Source organism: Cololabis saira, chromosome 5 (assembly GCF_033807715.1).
Source record: "Cololabis saira isolate AMF1-May2022 chromosome 5, fColSai1.1, whole genome shotgun sequence".
NCBI classification, from domain to species: Eukaryota; Metazoa; Chordata; class Actinopteri; order Beloniformes; family Belonidae; genus Cololabis; species Cololabis saira.
In genome coordinates this window covers 19610910-19627938 of record NC_084591.1, presented here as the reverse complement: position 1 = coordinate 19627938, position 17029 = coordinate 19610910, and the positions used below count along the sequence as shown (strand labels likewise).

At 37.6% G+C, this 17029-nt stretch overlaps 1 protein-coding gene across 4 annotated transcripts in view; it reads left to right on the top strand.

Annotated features, from left to right (window-relative positions):
• Positions 1–5783: 5783 nt before the first annotated feature.
• The window catches only part of edc4 (enhancer of mRNA decapping 4), a 51845-nt gene continuing 40599 nt past the window's right edge, over positions 5784–17029 (top strand). For 2 of the 4 annotated variants that reach the window (XM_061721140.1, XM_061721139.1), the window contains exons 1-8: positions 5784–5979; positions 11232–11391; positions 11481–11592; positions 13754–13853; positions 14528–14714; positions 14969–15116; positions 15513–15617; positions 16274–16386. In XM_061721140.1, the coding sequence (XP_061577124.1) occupies positions 5898–5979; positions 11232–11391; positions 11481–11592; positions 13754–13853; positions 14528–14714; positions 14969–15116; positions 15513–15617; positions 16274–16386 (1007 nt within the window). In that variant the 5' untranslated portion in view covers positions 5784–5897. Of the gene's footprint in view, positions 5980–11231; positions 11392–11480; positions 11593–13753; positions 13854–14527; positions 14715–14968; positions 15117–15512; positions 15618–16273; positions 16389–17029 lie in introns of all 4 variants that reach the window. The other 2 variants (XM_061721138.1, XM_061721136.1) reach the window with 1 other exon arrangement.

The following is a 17029-nucleotide window of genomic DNA, read 5'->3' as shown; positions in this document are numbered from 1 at the left end:
TGATGTGGTCTCTCCAAATCATTTTTCTGGCTGATTGCTTACGAGTTTTTTTTCCCAGTTAATGAACTTATGGTAAGACCTCAAATAGCTGTAAGTAAAACAACACAAGAAAGAACTGTAGAACTCACCTAAATGTATTATAGTGAAATGTAAAGAAAATCAGTGTGCTATGCAGCATAATACAGAAGAGTATTAGGGCCATGCAGGAGAAGAAATATTTGAGGGGAAGATTTTTGTTTATTGTGCACCTTGAGAAAAAAGTCAAAATGTCAAGATTAATGTTGAAATACAATTTCAAGAATAAAGTCAAAATTTCACCTTTTTTCTCAACATTTCCACTTTTTTCTCAAAATTGTACTTCAACATTATTCTCGACATTTCGACTTTTTTCTCGACATTTTGACTTTTTTCTCAAAGTGCATAATGAAAAAAAAATTTTGTTCTAAAATATTATTTTTATTTTTGTCTTGCCTGGCCCTAATACTCTTCCGTAGCATAAAGACCGGTCTGTGGACGATGATAAAAGGTGATGGGGTCTGATGATTCCAGATTGACCTTGTTCTGTAACGTGTGCATCAGGGTAACAAGAGGGCAGATAAAGTCATGAATCCACCATGTCTAATGTCTGCAGTGCAAGCCTTTGGATGAGTATTATGATCTGGGATTAATTCAGAGGGCTGGTCTTAGGTTCTGAAGACTTGAGTGCCTACCCCCCAAAAAAGAAACAAAGGCAGTTGATCACCTGGCTATACAGATAGTGCAGGTTTTTTCATCAATAAATCATCTTCATTCCTCAAGATGCAGGCAAATGAAATGCCACAATGCCACAATTAAGCTTCCTCAATATCTAAGAAGAGTGGTTCAAAGAGCATGAGACATCATTTCCACATAGGGATTGGCTGCCACAGTTCAGTGAACCCAGTTAAGAAAGGCAACGCCTTTTTTCATCATAAATACAATCTCTTGATGAAAAATGAATGCAGTTCTGGATGAAATTAACTGTTGTGACTGCATAAACTTAATGAAATGATACCACAGTGGATATGTGTTCCAGCAAAATATTAAAGCATGGTTTAGTTTTGGGCCGGCCGTCTATAATGTTCTTTCTGAGATCTTAAAACAAACTTTTTACTTGGTGTGATGCAATGATATCAAACTACACTGCCAAGCTACTGTTAATGAGCTGAATGGCTGATGGAAGTATTGAATTAGCCTGTGATACTAGTTAAGATTTAACAATTAGTCTGAAACATTACAATAATGCAATGATTTATGATCACTTCAAGGGATCCAATCAAATCTGTGCAGACTATTGTATCCCTGCATTTTTGTTTTAAACTTATGGCAGTCCATCACATACATAAGGCATGCGTGTCTACAAGATACTTTTTCTTTGTATCACTTTTTCCTGTGGGATAAAACGTTATTTCAGTGATCTAAGGGGGTACGAACAAATTTGTACACGTCTGTGTAGTACTTCAAAATGTCTGTACTCCTCTGCATTAATGCTGCCATCACAAGAGTGTATATGACCTTTCTCAAGGTCACTGATACAACAACATACCATCACAGAGCCTTTTGGATTTAGCTGATAGCAGCCTGGATGGTTCTTTCCCTCTACGGTCTGTAGCAAACGGCACACACTTCCTCCAAAGGAACACACATTGTTTGATGCTGCATCTGACCCTAGAAAACTCAACACCACCCCGGGACAAGGTTGATATATTTTGCATTAAAATCTTCACATTTAATAGTGGAGTTTGTGTATTTGATCTGTACTGGAGTGCTGGACAAAATCTCAATCCTGCCTCAGTTTCAGAATCTTCAGAATATGCGGAGTTCAGGGCCGTGAATGGGATGGTTAAGTCAAATGTTTGCACTGCATGGAGATATTGTCAAATATCACCACCGCCTCTCCCTTGGCACACTTGTGTGGTACCAGAAATAACATTTTACTTTTCAGAATGGTTTTGGCATGTTTATGAAGTTGCAATATTTTTCAGTGTGATACAACACGAGTTGAAACCATACTAGCACAATTTTTCTAAGCTGCTGATTTCAAGGCTTGTTTAAAAAAACTTCAAAAAATAAATGTTATTATATGTTTTATTTTTGTTCAGAACAATGCACAAATGTTTTTCATTTGAAAAAAAAATGCACATATTGTATTTATGGATACGAGAGCCAGGTAATTTCAGGTGTACCTGTAATTTTGATTTATCTAATCAGATTTAAAAAATGAGCTACATATTAAAATCTGGAAATTATGTTAAAAAAGTATTATCAAAATCTAAATAAGGCTGTTAATAATTTATTCATCTGCTATCGATATACCTGCCTATTTCTGTTTAGGCTTATGGGGATCAGCTGGAATCTATCGCTCGGAAATCATGGAAAAATACATGGAAATGGTGTTAAAATAGGTATAAAAAAAGATGTGATTTCTTTATGGTTTATATGTGAACTTATGCGCTATAAGACAAAGAATTCCTCGTAACCAAGAGCTATTCTAAAGTACAGTGTTGCCATTTCATCTAAACAATGCATTTTATGCTCTAATACTGATTTGATTAAATCCTACTGATTACACTATCATATGAATCTATCAAGTTTACTTTTAACATATTAACTTTAAAAGAGACCTCTGTTTCAAATCTTTTGTATTATTTTTCACGATTAATATAAAAGTAACAATGATACATTGAGAATGTATATCACAACCATAACAAAAACAAAAAATACCTCCCACTGAGGGTTGTGCTGGTGCAGGTTCAGATGGTATCAAAATTGTGTTATCTTACAAAATATACCGAAAAGAAAAAAGAAAAGGATATCTTGGAATCTTGAGGTAGTACAGTGACCCCACCAACCTACCCCCCACCCAAATCTTTAAAGAAGTTAAGTAAAAGCACTTGGAATATTTGTGGATTTAAAAAAAGCATTTGATACAATAAACCATGATATTTTACTTACTAAACTGGAACGGTATGGCATCAGGGGTACAGTTTTACAGTGGGTGAGGAGCTATCTGAGTGACAGGAAGCAATTTGTGAGGCTGGTTGATTACTGTTCCAAATGTTTGAGCATTACTTGTGGTGTCCCCCAGGGGTCAGTGCTGGGACCTAAATTGTTTATTCTTTACATCAATGACTTTTGCCGAGTATCTAAAGTACTAAAACCTATTCTATTTGCTGACGACACAAATCTGTTCTGCTCTGGTACTGATTTACAAAAACTAATGCTTTATGTCACGACAGAATTGAGTAAATTGAAATTATGGTTCACTGATAACAAATTACCATTAAACATGAGTAAGACAAAAATAATATATTTTGGTAATTGGAGAAGTGATATGCCATGTTGAAAAGTTGAATTGGATGGCAGCGATATTGAAATAGTAAACAAAATCAGATTTTTTGGATTAATAATGGATGATCAAATTAGCTGGAAATCTCATATTAAGCATGTACAAAACAAAGTTTCAAAGAGCATTGCAGTACTTAACAGAGCAAAACAGGTTTTGGATTACAGGGCCCTCCACAGTATTTACTGTTAACTAGTTCTTCCATATTTCACTTACTGTGCAGAAATTTGGGGCAATAACTATAAAACCAGGTTACACTCATTACTCATACTTCAAAAGAGAGCAATAATTCATAAGGCTGGATATCGAGATCACACTAGCTCACTATTCTTACAGTCTAAAGTACTAAAACTCATGGATCTAGTGGCATTTCAATCTTCACAAGTAATGTTTAAAGCAAAAAATCATTCGCTACCGGATAAGATTCAGAAATTATTTATTGGGAGGGAAGGGGGTTATAATTTAAGGGGTAACCTAAACTTCAAATCTTTATTTGTGCGTACAACAAAAATACGTTTTGTTATCAGTTTGTGGAATTCAACTGTGGAATGGTTTGAATTTGGAGTTTGAAGAATGTACAAACATAAAACAAGAAGAAATATAAATAAATTGTTTATTTGAGGTATAAAAGTGAAGACTGTGTTTAAAGATCACCAGCTGCAGTGTTTTCTGCTGTTTTATCATGTTGTCTTTGTATTTTTATATACTTAGATATACGTATTATATTTATATCATAGTTATATTATATTTATATCATAGTTGTATTATATTTATGATAGAGCTTACATCTTGTATTAAACATGTTATTTTTGTAAAAATGATATATATTTATACAAATTAGTGTATGGTATAAAAAATAAATACAGACATATAATTTATGTTTAGTTGTGGAAAGGGGGTGGGATTAAATAAGTTTATACTTCCTCCCACTCCTTTTCAGACATGTAACTGAAATATCTGTTTTGATGTTGTTTTTTTTTCTTTATGTGGTGGAATGCCCACCTGTATTTGTTTTCTTATCTTTTTTCTTGTTTTTTATACATGTTCTAAATAAACAAACGAACGAACGAACGAACGAATGAAAAAGGCACACAAAAAGAGCAAAACAAAGTTGGCAGGCGTATTAATATGTAAACCTTGAGCTTCTCAAATGTCAAGGGTCCACCGTGTTCACTCTCTCATCTATGTTGTATGAGAATCATGGAAATAAGTCAAAAGGGTTGCCAGGTCTTATAAAATTTACCCTCTGAGCCTCTAATAGTTTTTTTTTTTTTTTTAAGTTTAGTTTAGTTTATTTTCGGTCATGACATCACAAAAATAAAAATAAGACAAACATCAAAATAACTTTTAAAAAATTTAAAAATGTAATTAAATTAAAAATGACAACAAGGAAACAAATACACTGTTCAAAGAAAACATTACAAAAAAAAAAGTTTCCAATATACACATAACATCCAGACCGAAAAAGCTGTAGGCTGAAGCAAAGCGTATTCATTGCCTTGCCTACCCTCAAAAGGATTACTTAAAAAAATGAAATAAAAGCAAGAAGTAAGAGATAAGTATGACTGCAAGCTGTAAAACAAATTGCCTCCATGGGGATAACAAAGATTCCTTAAACCTCAAGAAATAAGAGAGAAAAAAAGTGCGGTCTACATGTTTCCTTCATCCTTGAATAATCAAATCAAATCACCAAATAAATGAGTACCCAAATCAACATAGCAAGCATCACCGCTCATTACTTTGATATAGAGAAGTCATCCTTCTTTTCAATGTTTTTTTAAATAAGGTTAAGGTTCTACATGATTTCAAATCCCTCTCCAACTTATTCCATACATCCACCGCTGCCACTGTAATGCATCTCAGTTGGGTGTTGGTTCTAATTTTTTATTTCCTGTATATGCTCTCCCCTCTGAAGTTGTAATGGCTTCGTCTTAAAGCAGCACAATGCTTTTGTTGAGTTTGGCGGCTCCTTTGGACAAAAGTGCTTTACCAGTAGTGTGGAAGGGTTCCTACCATCCACCTCCAAGTAACATAGTGCCAGTGGAGGCGATACAGACCCCTCAGACCATGACAGAGGTGTCATTAAACCTGTTGTAAGTTGATGTACCATCACAATGACTCTGGAAATATTATATTAAGGTGGAAAAGTTACATAGTGCTGCTTTAAATTAAACATGTAATAAAAGAGAACTCTGACGCCCTTTTTTAAAAATTAGTTTCCACAATTTCCAGAGGTCTTAATTAAATGTCTTTTATGTGTTTTGGTCAAACTGTCCCCCCAGCCTCCATGAAGAGCAGCCCTCCCTGATCCTGCAGTCTCCCTCCCTGTGTGTTCAGTGTTGTGGTCGGGCGGAACTTTCAGCTCATGGCGGAACCAATGAGCGGGACCGGGGGGAAGTCGGACATCGCGGCGCGGAGCAGGCGGAAGTTTCGACGGTTGCTCCGGGTGAAGAGTGACAGCGTCGCAGCAAACAAGCAACTCTTTTCTCCCCTAATCCGGCCCGGCAGCCTCCCCTCTCCCTCTCCATCGCCCATGGCGTCCAACTCCGACATGGACATCGAGGGTGCGACGCAGCACCTGCGGGACATCCTGAAGCTCGACCGCCCGGGCAGCGGTGAGTGTGAGCGGGCTTAGGCCGCGAGGCCAGCGGGGGGGGCGCCCCGTGTTAGCCGGTTAGCTCCAGAGAGCTGCTGCACCGGTGGCGTTTAACCACCTGAAACCATTTAAATACCCCAATAACGAGGCTCCGCGTCTGCAGAGACAGTGAGTGATGTCTGAAACACCGTGACCAGCCTCAGCAGCTTTAACTCATCAATAAAGTAGCTCAATGATAACACGCAGTTAAGGGGGGTGAAAGAAACATTTTAATAAAACGCAGGTGTCCTAATATGTCAATAAAGTCCGTGGGTTTGTCTTACTGTATGGGCTTACTTGAACTAAATTCGCTTATTTCCACAGTGCCAGTTAACATAAAAGTCTAACTAAATACAGTTAAGTTCAGTCACTCACTATCCAATAATACAGTGATTCACCATGGTACTTTTTATTACAGGGTTCCTACGGGGGCTTGAAATCCTTGAAAGTGCTTGAATTTCAATGTTGTGTTTTCAAGGCCTGAAAAGTGCTTGAATTTTAGTTTAAGTGCTTGAAATTATAACTCTTGTGTCTTTCACAAAATTGGGATCAGACTGTATAGTGTAGTTATTAAGAATAATAAAATCAGTAAGATGGAACAAAACTAGGTGTTTACAGCACGATACAATGTACATAATTGTGATAAAAAGCAGAAAAAATAATTATGAGTATATATATTCCTGTAGATATTTTACCCCAGCGATAAGGTGCTTGAAGATTTTGAAAATGACCCTTGAAAGTGCTTGAATTTGTCCTTGAAAAATGTGTAGGAACCCTGCAGAGAGCTGCTGGACAAGTGGCATTTAACCACCTGAAATCACTTAAACCCCAATAACGAGGATCCTCGGCTGCAGAGACAGTGAGGGATGTCTGAAACACCGTGACCAGTTTCAGCAGCTTTAACTCTCATCAATAAAGTAGATCAATGATAACACGCAGTTAAGGGGGGGTGAAAGAAACATTTTAATAAAACACGGGTGTCCTAATATGTCAATAAAGCCTGTGGGTTTGTCTTACTGTATGGGCTTACATGAACTAAATTTGCTTATTTCCACAGTGCCTAAAACATAAAAGTCTAACTAAATACAGTTAAGTTCAGTCATTCACTAACCGATAATGCAGTGATTCACCATGGTACTACTTTTTATTACAGGGTTCCTATGGGGGCTTCAAATCCTTGAAAGTGCTTGAATTTCAATGTTGTTTTCAAGGCCTGAAAAGTGCTTGAATTTTTAAGTGCTTGAAATTATAACTCTTGTCTTTCACAAAATTGGGATCAGACTGTATAGTGTAGTTATTAACAATAATAATAAAATCAGTAAGATGAAACATAACTAGGTGTTTACAGCACGATACAATGTACATAATTGTGATAAAAAGCAGAAAAAATAATTATGAGTATATATTCCTGTAGATATTTAACCCCAGTGATAAGGTGCTTGAACATTTTGAAAGTGGTTGAATTTGTCCTTGAAAAATGTGTAGGAACCCTGCAGAGAGCTGCTGGACAAGTGGCGTTTAACCACCTGAAATCAATTAAACCCCAATAACGAGGCTCCGCGGAAGCAGGGACAGTGAGTGATGTCTGAAAACACTGTGATTTAAAACAGGTGTTTTCACTAACAACCTACCATCTACCTGCAGAGGAGCTGGTTTAGTGACCGGTTGGAACAACTGCTGGACAGGATTTTTACTTTATGGCACCTGGATTATACACCTCTGATTATATGCCAGTTCATAATAAAAATAAGGAATGGGTCTGGTTCAAGCTTTGACTTTGATTCAGTCCTCCTCATACAGGGGTAGGGAACCCTGGTCCTCGAGAGCCACAGTCCTGCACGTTTTAGACGTTGCCTTGAATCCACACACCTGATTCTAATTAAAGGTCGTCATCACTTAATCATTCAGGTCTTCACAAGTCTGATAAGGACACAGTCATTTGTATCATGGTGTGCTGAAGGAGGGGAACATCTAAAACGTGCAGGACTGTGGCTCTCGAGGACCAGGGTTCCCTACCCCTGTAAATACCTAATTTCCTGTATTTTTACACAATTATTTTTCAAAAATGTGTGCCTCTTTTGCATTACCTTGCAATCGAGATGTCTTTTTGTCCTTTGTTGTAGATACACATAAATAATCTCAGTTAAATTCAAACTTTGTGATAATTCAAATCTCATTGTTCAAAACAAGTCTTTAAGATTATTTTATGTCTATTAAATGCAGAAAAACAAAGCGCTATGACTCATACTTAAACACTGATCAACTATAATTTTAGTAATTTAAGGTTTGAATCAAAAAATTGTGATCAATGCTTAAGATGAGATGAGAGAAACTCTGGGTATTACTTGTATCCAAGTTACTGCAGAACCTGAGGTAACTTGTACTTGGTCAGTCACCATGTTAGTTTAGCCAGTGAACCTAACCTGGTCAGGCGCACGGTAGGCTTTGTTCTGTACACCTGAGTTCCTCTTTGTGTTTAATTTTATTAGGCAGTCAACCGTATGACACGCATATTGGACATGTATGTGCACAATAGTATGCCATTTTCTTTTTTTATTGAAGAGTCAACATTATTAATATTTATAGCTGTATTTGCATCAGACAAGGATGCTTAGGCTCCAGGTAGAATGTTTGGCAGACCCCAAATATTTTTATCAGGCAGTACTGTTTTTCATTTACATACAAACATGATTTTATCTGCCTGTGCCTGTGGGTCACCCATCATGGCCATGCCAGTTTTAGCTCTCATTTTAGCTGTTCAGCATGCTGAAGATTACTGGCGTACAAGGTACTTTCCATTCAGGCATTCCAGTCTTTCATATACTGTATTAATAAGTTGTTGCCCTCATCTATCTCTTATTTGGTCTTTTGTGTATGAACGGTCATGCTCTTGTGAGCCAGTTTCACGTGTGTGGGCCACATTTGTTCAGTCAAGCTGTGTGCATGTCATGTGCAAGACAATATTTCTTTGTGTCAGCTGTGCGCAAGTATTCTACAAATGTAACTTTTAGTTTTAGATTGTCTGCCTACGTTTCTTACTCAAAGTTTCTCTCCCATTTGTTTGACCTCTGTTTTTACCTCCAACGGTGGGACAGTTGTGACATGAAAATGTCTCAGCATTACACCGTGGGGGTGTTCACAACACATGAGTTGCATCATGTTTTTATCCTGCGTTGCACTTTGGGAAGCCATATCGTAACTACACATTATTCGTTGCCATGGTTATTTTGACTGTGTGAGAAAGAGAGCAAGCATGTGTGTTGTTTCTTTTACAACATGGAGCTGCTTCTTAGGAAGAAATGGAGAATGAGGAAACTAAAGTAAAAGACCTGTACCAAACAGTGGTATTCTAAGAAACTGCATGAGAACAGTACACACTGAACTGTACTACAGCTACAGAATGGAGAAAAGACCCCAGGACAGTAAAACTTCTCATTTACCTTGTCATGATGAATTATCTAGTTTCTGTCAGCAGTGCTGATACAATGCAGAAGCTTAAAATCTTTAATTCATTGGAAGCTTATGAACAGATCTGATGTTTGCACATGTCTGCAAACTGCAAGATTTCAGTTAAATATTTTTATAGAGTAGGAGATGGGCATTGTTTTATGATCCTATAATTATATTAAAGTTGGCAAAAAGGGCTCTTTTTTGTTTAAAATCAATTTCACTTTAATCTGAATGAGAAATTACTTTGTGCTGCTGTAAATGACTTTTGTTCATCATGCTACTTGAGTGTATTGCTAAAAATATTCATAGGCTTATATTCTGAAAGTGGCATAACAAAGACAATTCACAATTATATCCGAGTCAAACATTAACTGAAATGTAATAATGTGGAAGTGTTACCTTTGATGCCACTAAGCGTACTGAGAAGGTGTTGGGGACAAGAACTTGTCCAATATGATATTAATGTCCATTAACTTTGAAATCTAGGATTCATTTCACAATCACCTACTGTTTTTTCCTATAATTGTTGAGGAATCATTTTATAGAGGAAGGTCTATAATTAGATTTTGATGTCCATAAAGCCTCTGGCAACATGGGAGCTAGTAGACAATTTAGCCTGTTTTAACGTTTGATTCATATGATGACTTTTCTCTTACTAGACCCTTCTTTTAAGCCCTTTGGAAAGGATTCATTCCCCAGTAAAAGAGTTACCCTGCTTCTAAATTCCCTGTATGTTTCAATGCATCATGGAGAAAGAATTGTTCAGAAATTAATTGGGTGCGAGCTAGTGTGCACAAAGTGGGGTTTTAGAACGCATTCACTCATGCTAAAAACATTATTGTTTACTGAAGCGTACTCTTAAATTAAATACTTAACCTGCTGTACAACTTGTGCTTTTTATTATTTTACCTCTTTTCTTATTATATTTGTTATTTACTGTTTAATTGTGCCTTGCTGCTTTTAATGTTGATGTAAAGCACTTTGAATTACCTTGTGTTGAATTGTGCTATGCAAATAAACTTGCCTTGCAAAAAAGAATTTAGTCAGACACCAGTTGTGCATGATGAGAGAGGCCTAATTTTCATCACAGATATCTCAACTGTAAGACAAAATGGAAGAACAAAAAAATCCAGAAAATCCCATTGTCTGATTTTTTTTTTTTTTTATTTTTTATTTTTTTTATTTTTCTTTTAAAGAATGTAATAGGAAATTATAGTGGAAAATAAATATTTGGTCAATAACAAAAATTCATCTCAATACTTTGTTATATACCCTTTGTTGGCAATGACAGAGGTCAAACGTTTTCTGTAAGTCTTCACCAGGTTTTCACACTGTTGCTGGTATTTTGGCCCGTTCCTCCAAGCAGATCTCCTCTAGAGCAGTGATGTTTTGGGGCTGTCCATGGGCAACCCGGTTAAAACAGGTGCCATTAATACAGGTAATGAGTGGAGGACAGAGGAGCCTCTTTAAAGGAGAAGTTACAGGTCTGTGGAAGCCAGAAATCTTGCTTGTTTGTAGATGACCAAATACTTATTTTACCAAAGAATTTACCAATTAATTCAGTAAAAATCCTACAATGTGATTTCCTGGATTATTTCCCCCCCATTCTGTCTTTCATAGTTGAAGGGAACCTATGATGAAAATTACAGGCCTCTTATCTTTTTAAGTGGGAGAACTTGCACAATTGGGGGCTGGCTTAAACCCACTGTACTACTGTGAGAACAAGCATACATCTTCAACCATTCAGTTTTATTTTCTCTTTCTCAAATTTAACTTCCACAGATGCACAGTCAAGTGATGGCCTGAGAAAGACATCTTTCAACGGAGAACTAAATGGGTTGCTGGGAGTAGGCCTGCTGGGAACCACTGATCGCTCAGCCATGTCAGAATCTACCAGACCCATCTCCACAGATTTGAGCACTGCTGAGGAGACTCAGACAATGTGGGTAGTCTGTTACTTAAGCCTCCTATCTTTTGTATCTGTAAGAAAACGGAATGTTGAAAAACTGAATCGACGTGCTGCATTTTCAGATGCCTTTCTGGTGACGATGGATCCAGTTGTAAGCCCATCACTTCCAACAATGTGGAGATAGTAGCGAGTGAAGACTCGAGCATCAACAGCAAAGCACGGGGCAGCAACAAGGTAAGAAAGACACAGGGTCCGACGTTCACTTTTTGACTCACTAGTCAAGTGGGATGGTAGATAAAATAATCCACTGGGCAAGAATACTTTTTACTGGTCAAAATAATAACTTGCCGTTTTGTGTTCCATACACATTAATTTAAATACATTTTATTATGTTGAATCCAAACTTGAGAGGAGTCTACAAAAAAGTTGTATTTTTTGTGTGTGTGTGTCTAAGGGATACAAGCATCCCAAGATTCTAAAATGACAGTGGCTCTGCAAAACACGAAACTGGTCATTGACTGAAGAACCTCAGAAAGAAGTTATTTGCAATCCACAAACACAACAGCAGGAGTGGTAGAAGGTGGCTGCTGGTCATATTTGTGAAACACAATTTGGGCGAAGCTGCTATGTAATTCCTGTTATTATTTAGCGTGGATCCACCACCCACTCCACCTCCTGCATCGTCCAGCTCCTCTGATGTTGGTGGACCCGGCAGCGATGCCAACCAAGTTACATAGCACCACTCAATAACGCCTCCTGAGTTGTCTCCCCTCCAGTCGGGTTCAGGCGCCCGGGAGGCAATAACACGCCTCATGTTTACGTTTCCCAGTGTTAAATGTACCCAGTTTTAAATGTGTTCTAGGAAATCTGATCACAAGTACCCAACACTAATGCAAGGTCTGAACACATTCGAAGATGGATTCAGATGCCTTTAAAGGTGGTATGGAACACTTGTGTCCACATTCTCTTCATAATCAGAATACCAAAATATCCTGGGATGGATTCAGGCCCTGCCTAATAAACTTAACATCAATTGTGGCTTTAAGTAATTCGGTTTTACACTCAAATGGCTGCAATAAAGATCTTTGTTGCTCAATAGTCGATTTCTTAATATTTTTGACAAATATTGAACATATTTAATGTATTTTATATAGTTATGTCTGTGGAGATTGAAATTATGAAACACTTTGTGTTTGCAAGTAGGCTCTGGGTGTGAATATGCTACTTTTGATTGGATTTCTCAGGATGCATGTCATTGCAGGTTTCGAATAGGGCCACTGTATACTTGAAAATGACTGTTGCTACTATTTTTATACCTTCTCTCGAACTTCATAGGGTGTCATAATCTTGCTTTCTTATAAAAGCTGCTTTTTTTTTTTTCTTCCACTTCTCCTCCCCATGAATCGAGCACTGTTTTCCATGCTTGGGAGCACAAATTTGTGGGTCTAAAATGACTCAAGAAGTCCGATATAACCCAAGTCTTTCACTTTGTTGAGAGCCCAGCAAGTCTGAAAATATGTCACTCAGCTCATCGTTGGGATCAACAGTCTAGTGACATCACTAAGCACAGATCAGATTAATCAGGCACCCTAGTCTCTGTCTTCCTGCAACATCTCGTCATGCTGCATTTGCTATATCTTAGAAGTTGACAGAGTAAATTACATTGCCAATTTCAACAGATACACACGCCATGGAAGAGAGCGCTTGAGTGGAGTCAGTTAACTCACTTCACCTAAAGCTGCTGTTATGAACAGAAATGTCCTGTTCCCCATGGGTACTTTATTCATTTTACCAAATAAAGATGTTTTATCAATATCTCTGAAAATCAACCTTAAAAAAACCCCAACATGTCTCCGTTTAATATTTTAAACTGTCATGTAACGTGTCAGTGAGAAATGAGTGGGTCAGTAAATAGTGGGGGAGTGTATTTATTTATAAAAACATGGAAGACAGTTGGACTTCTATTGGACAAAAAGGACTTGTATTCATCTTAAAATATCAGTTTCAATTAAATTTGAAGAAATATTTTCTTACGTTTCCAAAGTGTCATCTTGCTACAGTGATCTTGCCTGACAGTTTTCAGCAAAAATGGAAATGTTCCCATCCCAGTGGGACAACTGTACCGCTGACAACATTATGTGACACGCCAGCAATGATCAAACTAGCTCCCAAATCTATAGTGGTCATCATAACAGGACACTAAGATGCTTTAGAAATGAATAATGAAAGAGAACATGAGACATTCACAGAGGACAAATCCAAACAACTGTAAATCTTAGACAGCGGTGTAAAAGCTACTTAACCTCCGCCCCTAAAGGGGACACAAAGTGTTTCAAATTGAAAAAATGTCTCTTCTGCTTTAACAGGGAATTGTCTTTCTTTTTTTCCCCCTCAGGTTAAGATTCAACCTGTTGCAAAGTACGACTGGGAACACAAGTATTACTATGGGAGACTGATAGCTGTGTCCAACTCCTTCCTGGCCTACGCCATCAGAGGTGAGTCTGGATTGATATTGAGAGCTGGTGCTAACCTTGCACTGGTTCCAGACTGTTTGCTACCCGTATTTCTAATACCCCATTGCACAGGATTTAAAGGATCTGGGAACCTGCAGGATTTTGTTATTACGGAGAACGTCTGTGATTTTAATTCCCTCCGACTGTATCGTGTCTGTGATTTTTAAAGCAAAATTTCTCCATAAATGACCCACCCTATATAAGCAAACACAGATGATTTAACTCCGTCTGAACGCACATGTCTTCATGTCTTCAGCACTTACCAGTGCCCCAACACGTTCACTGGTTAAAAGGTGAACAGTACTATGTGCATGTCTGGCCTTATGTCAATTAGGTCTAAATCTGTCTAAACATTTTTAGCTGTAATTCTGACCTCTGGGCTGCATTCCAGTTGAAACTTTCAACTAGGAACTTAAATACAAATGCAATGCATCATTTATATGGTTATCATTTTGAGTACCGTAGTTGTCCCTGTTGTTCTTGATAATTAACTTTTACTATCGACTTTTTTTTCCCCCTCAAGACAATCTTTTCCATGAAAACCATTTAAGTTCCCCCCTGTTAAGCTACTATTTGGTATTACATGCTATTGTCTTTGATACTATGCTGCCTGTTTTGAATTTCTGTTTTTAAACTGACCATTTCTTTCCACCTAGGAACCAACAATCATGCTATGATTCGGGTCCTGAGTTTGGAATTGAATGAGCGATCCCTACTTAAAGGATTCACCGGGGCTGTCACAGATCTGGCTTTTGCTCACCTCGATTCGTCGCTGTTGGGTTGTGTTGATGAAGCAGGAAACCTGATGGTCTGGCAGCTCACATACACCAGTGGCAAAATACTGTATCCAGACATGTGGGAGAAGCAGAAGGGTGTGTGGGAGGATGTGTAGATCTGTGAGTGAGATTGGATGTTACGGCTTGTACCTGTTAAGTTTATATTATCTCTATGTATTTGAAAGTGAAGATAACCATTTAGTTCATGCCAGATTGAATGATTTCATAGAGACGTATGATCTTTCGCTCCCGGTTTGTGATCGGCAATACAGAAGCAGATCCTTCAGGACTTTAACTTTCCTTAACCCGAGTTTATTACAGAGATCAGATAATGGTTCATATTCAACGGCCAGAAGATACTCCCCTCAGCTCCCACCGTCGCCTCATCTGGTGCCCGTTCATCCTGGATGACAATGAGGAGAACCAGGATGACACAAGTCAAACTCTGGCCCTTCTACATGAAGACAGGGTATCTGTGTTTTTTTGTTGTGTTTTTTTACACAAAAGTCTTTGTCCCAGCAGAAAAGATAAATTCATTGAAATTGCAAATGTTAAAACTGGACAGATACAAGGAATCTCACAGAGGACAGATTTTTACAGTAGAAGCAACTTGACCTTTACTACAGGAATTGTAAATTAACAGGTTTATGAACCATCTTAAAATAGGTAGTAAAAAATAAATGAGTTTTATGAGCGTTAAAAATTACTGTTAAGTTACATATAGGGAAATAGTCCCATGACTGAGAAAGAGGGTACATTCAAAAGATGAAAGATGGCAACCTGAGATTACTGCGTTCCAATATTTGATTCAAATCAAACAAGTTATATCATAAGAAAAGTGAATAATGTTCCACCTCTCTTCTAGGCTGAAGTGTGGGACCTTGAAATCTTGAGAGCCAACAACAGCAGTTGGCCTGTTAATGCTACAGATCTCAAAGAAGGTCTTATCACAGTGAAGGGCCACACCCAGGTAAGACTAATGACGTTTTCCACAGCCAGTGATTTGACTTGACACGGTGCATTTATTATTCAATTCATTGAATATGACTACATTCCTCTAAAGTCTTCTATTTTTTTAAGTCACTGAAAACTATTTTGTGCACAACTGCATAAGCAAACCTACAAAAGAATCACTAAATTGAATGGTGTGATGGGACATAAAGAGAGTTGTGCATAAATGAATTCAGTGAACTGAAGAAATGTTAAAAATGGTGAACCAGAATTCCACCACAATTATGTGACAAACTCATCCTTTCCTACAGAAACATAATTGCTTCTAGTTCTAGTTCTTCTGCATGGCAAGCAAAGCTGCCATTGCATCATTGGACTCAGCCAATAAATCTGACTGATCAACTGATCATTATTATGCAGTATCATTTTGCAGCTCTGATGTTCTGTCATAACTGAATCACAATGTATCCTGAAATTGCAGGTCTGCAGAGAAAGGGGTAAACAAAAAACCCATTATTTTGGCAGTTATGGAGAATTGCAGTATAGCATATACATGATTCTGTTTTACAGAAATATAAATGGGACGGCAGGTGCTTGGGACTGCTTCTTGCTTAGGTTGTTTATGTGGATTCCTCACGTCAATGACTGTACGCTGCTTAATCTCTGTCCCTGCAGCGAGTCAGTGAAGGTGCACTGTCTCCTGACGGAACAGTGTTGGCGACAGCCAGCCATGACGGATACATAAAGTTCTGGCAGATATACATAGAAGGTGGACAAGACAAGCCCAGGTAAGCTGGTTCACTGTCGTTGACCAGAGGTTCCCCAACGTGTTCTGGTGGGGCTCCCTTTCAGGGATCCATACTAACTTTTTCACAGGTAGCACTGGTGCCACCTAGCTTTTCATTTAGTAGCACCAAAACAAATTAGGTAGCACCATATTTTTCATTGCACATAACATATTTAGAAACACTACAATAAGGTTCCCTCAATTAACATTAGTTACATTATTAAGCATTACGGTAATTAACTGTTTAAAAATTAACATTTATTATGTATAGGAAACACATATAGCCTACAGTTAGGCTAATTCATGTTTACTACTCAGAGTTAGTTAATAAATTAAAAGTTGGATAATATAATTTATATAAATGCTTAGTAATGTTAATGTACTAACTAATGTTAGGCTAATTAAGGTGACTTTATGGTAAAGTGTTACCTCTGTGTGTTTTTATAAGATACCTGATCATTTACCTACAGAAATGAGACACACTCCTTACCTTCTGCATGAGCGTGTTCAACCTCAATATGGCCAATAAGCAAATTGCAAGGTCTTCCATCTTCAACTATACATGCATATATATACGATGCAGCGGTCCCTGCACGTCTTGTGTTTTTGACTGTCATTGTGGAGTTTTAATGACTGGACTTTAA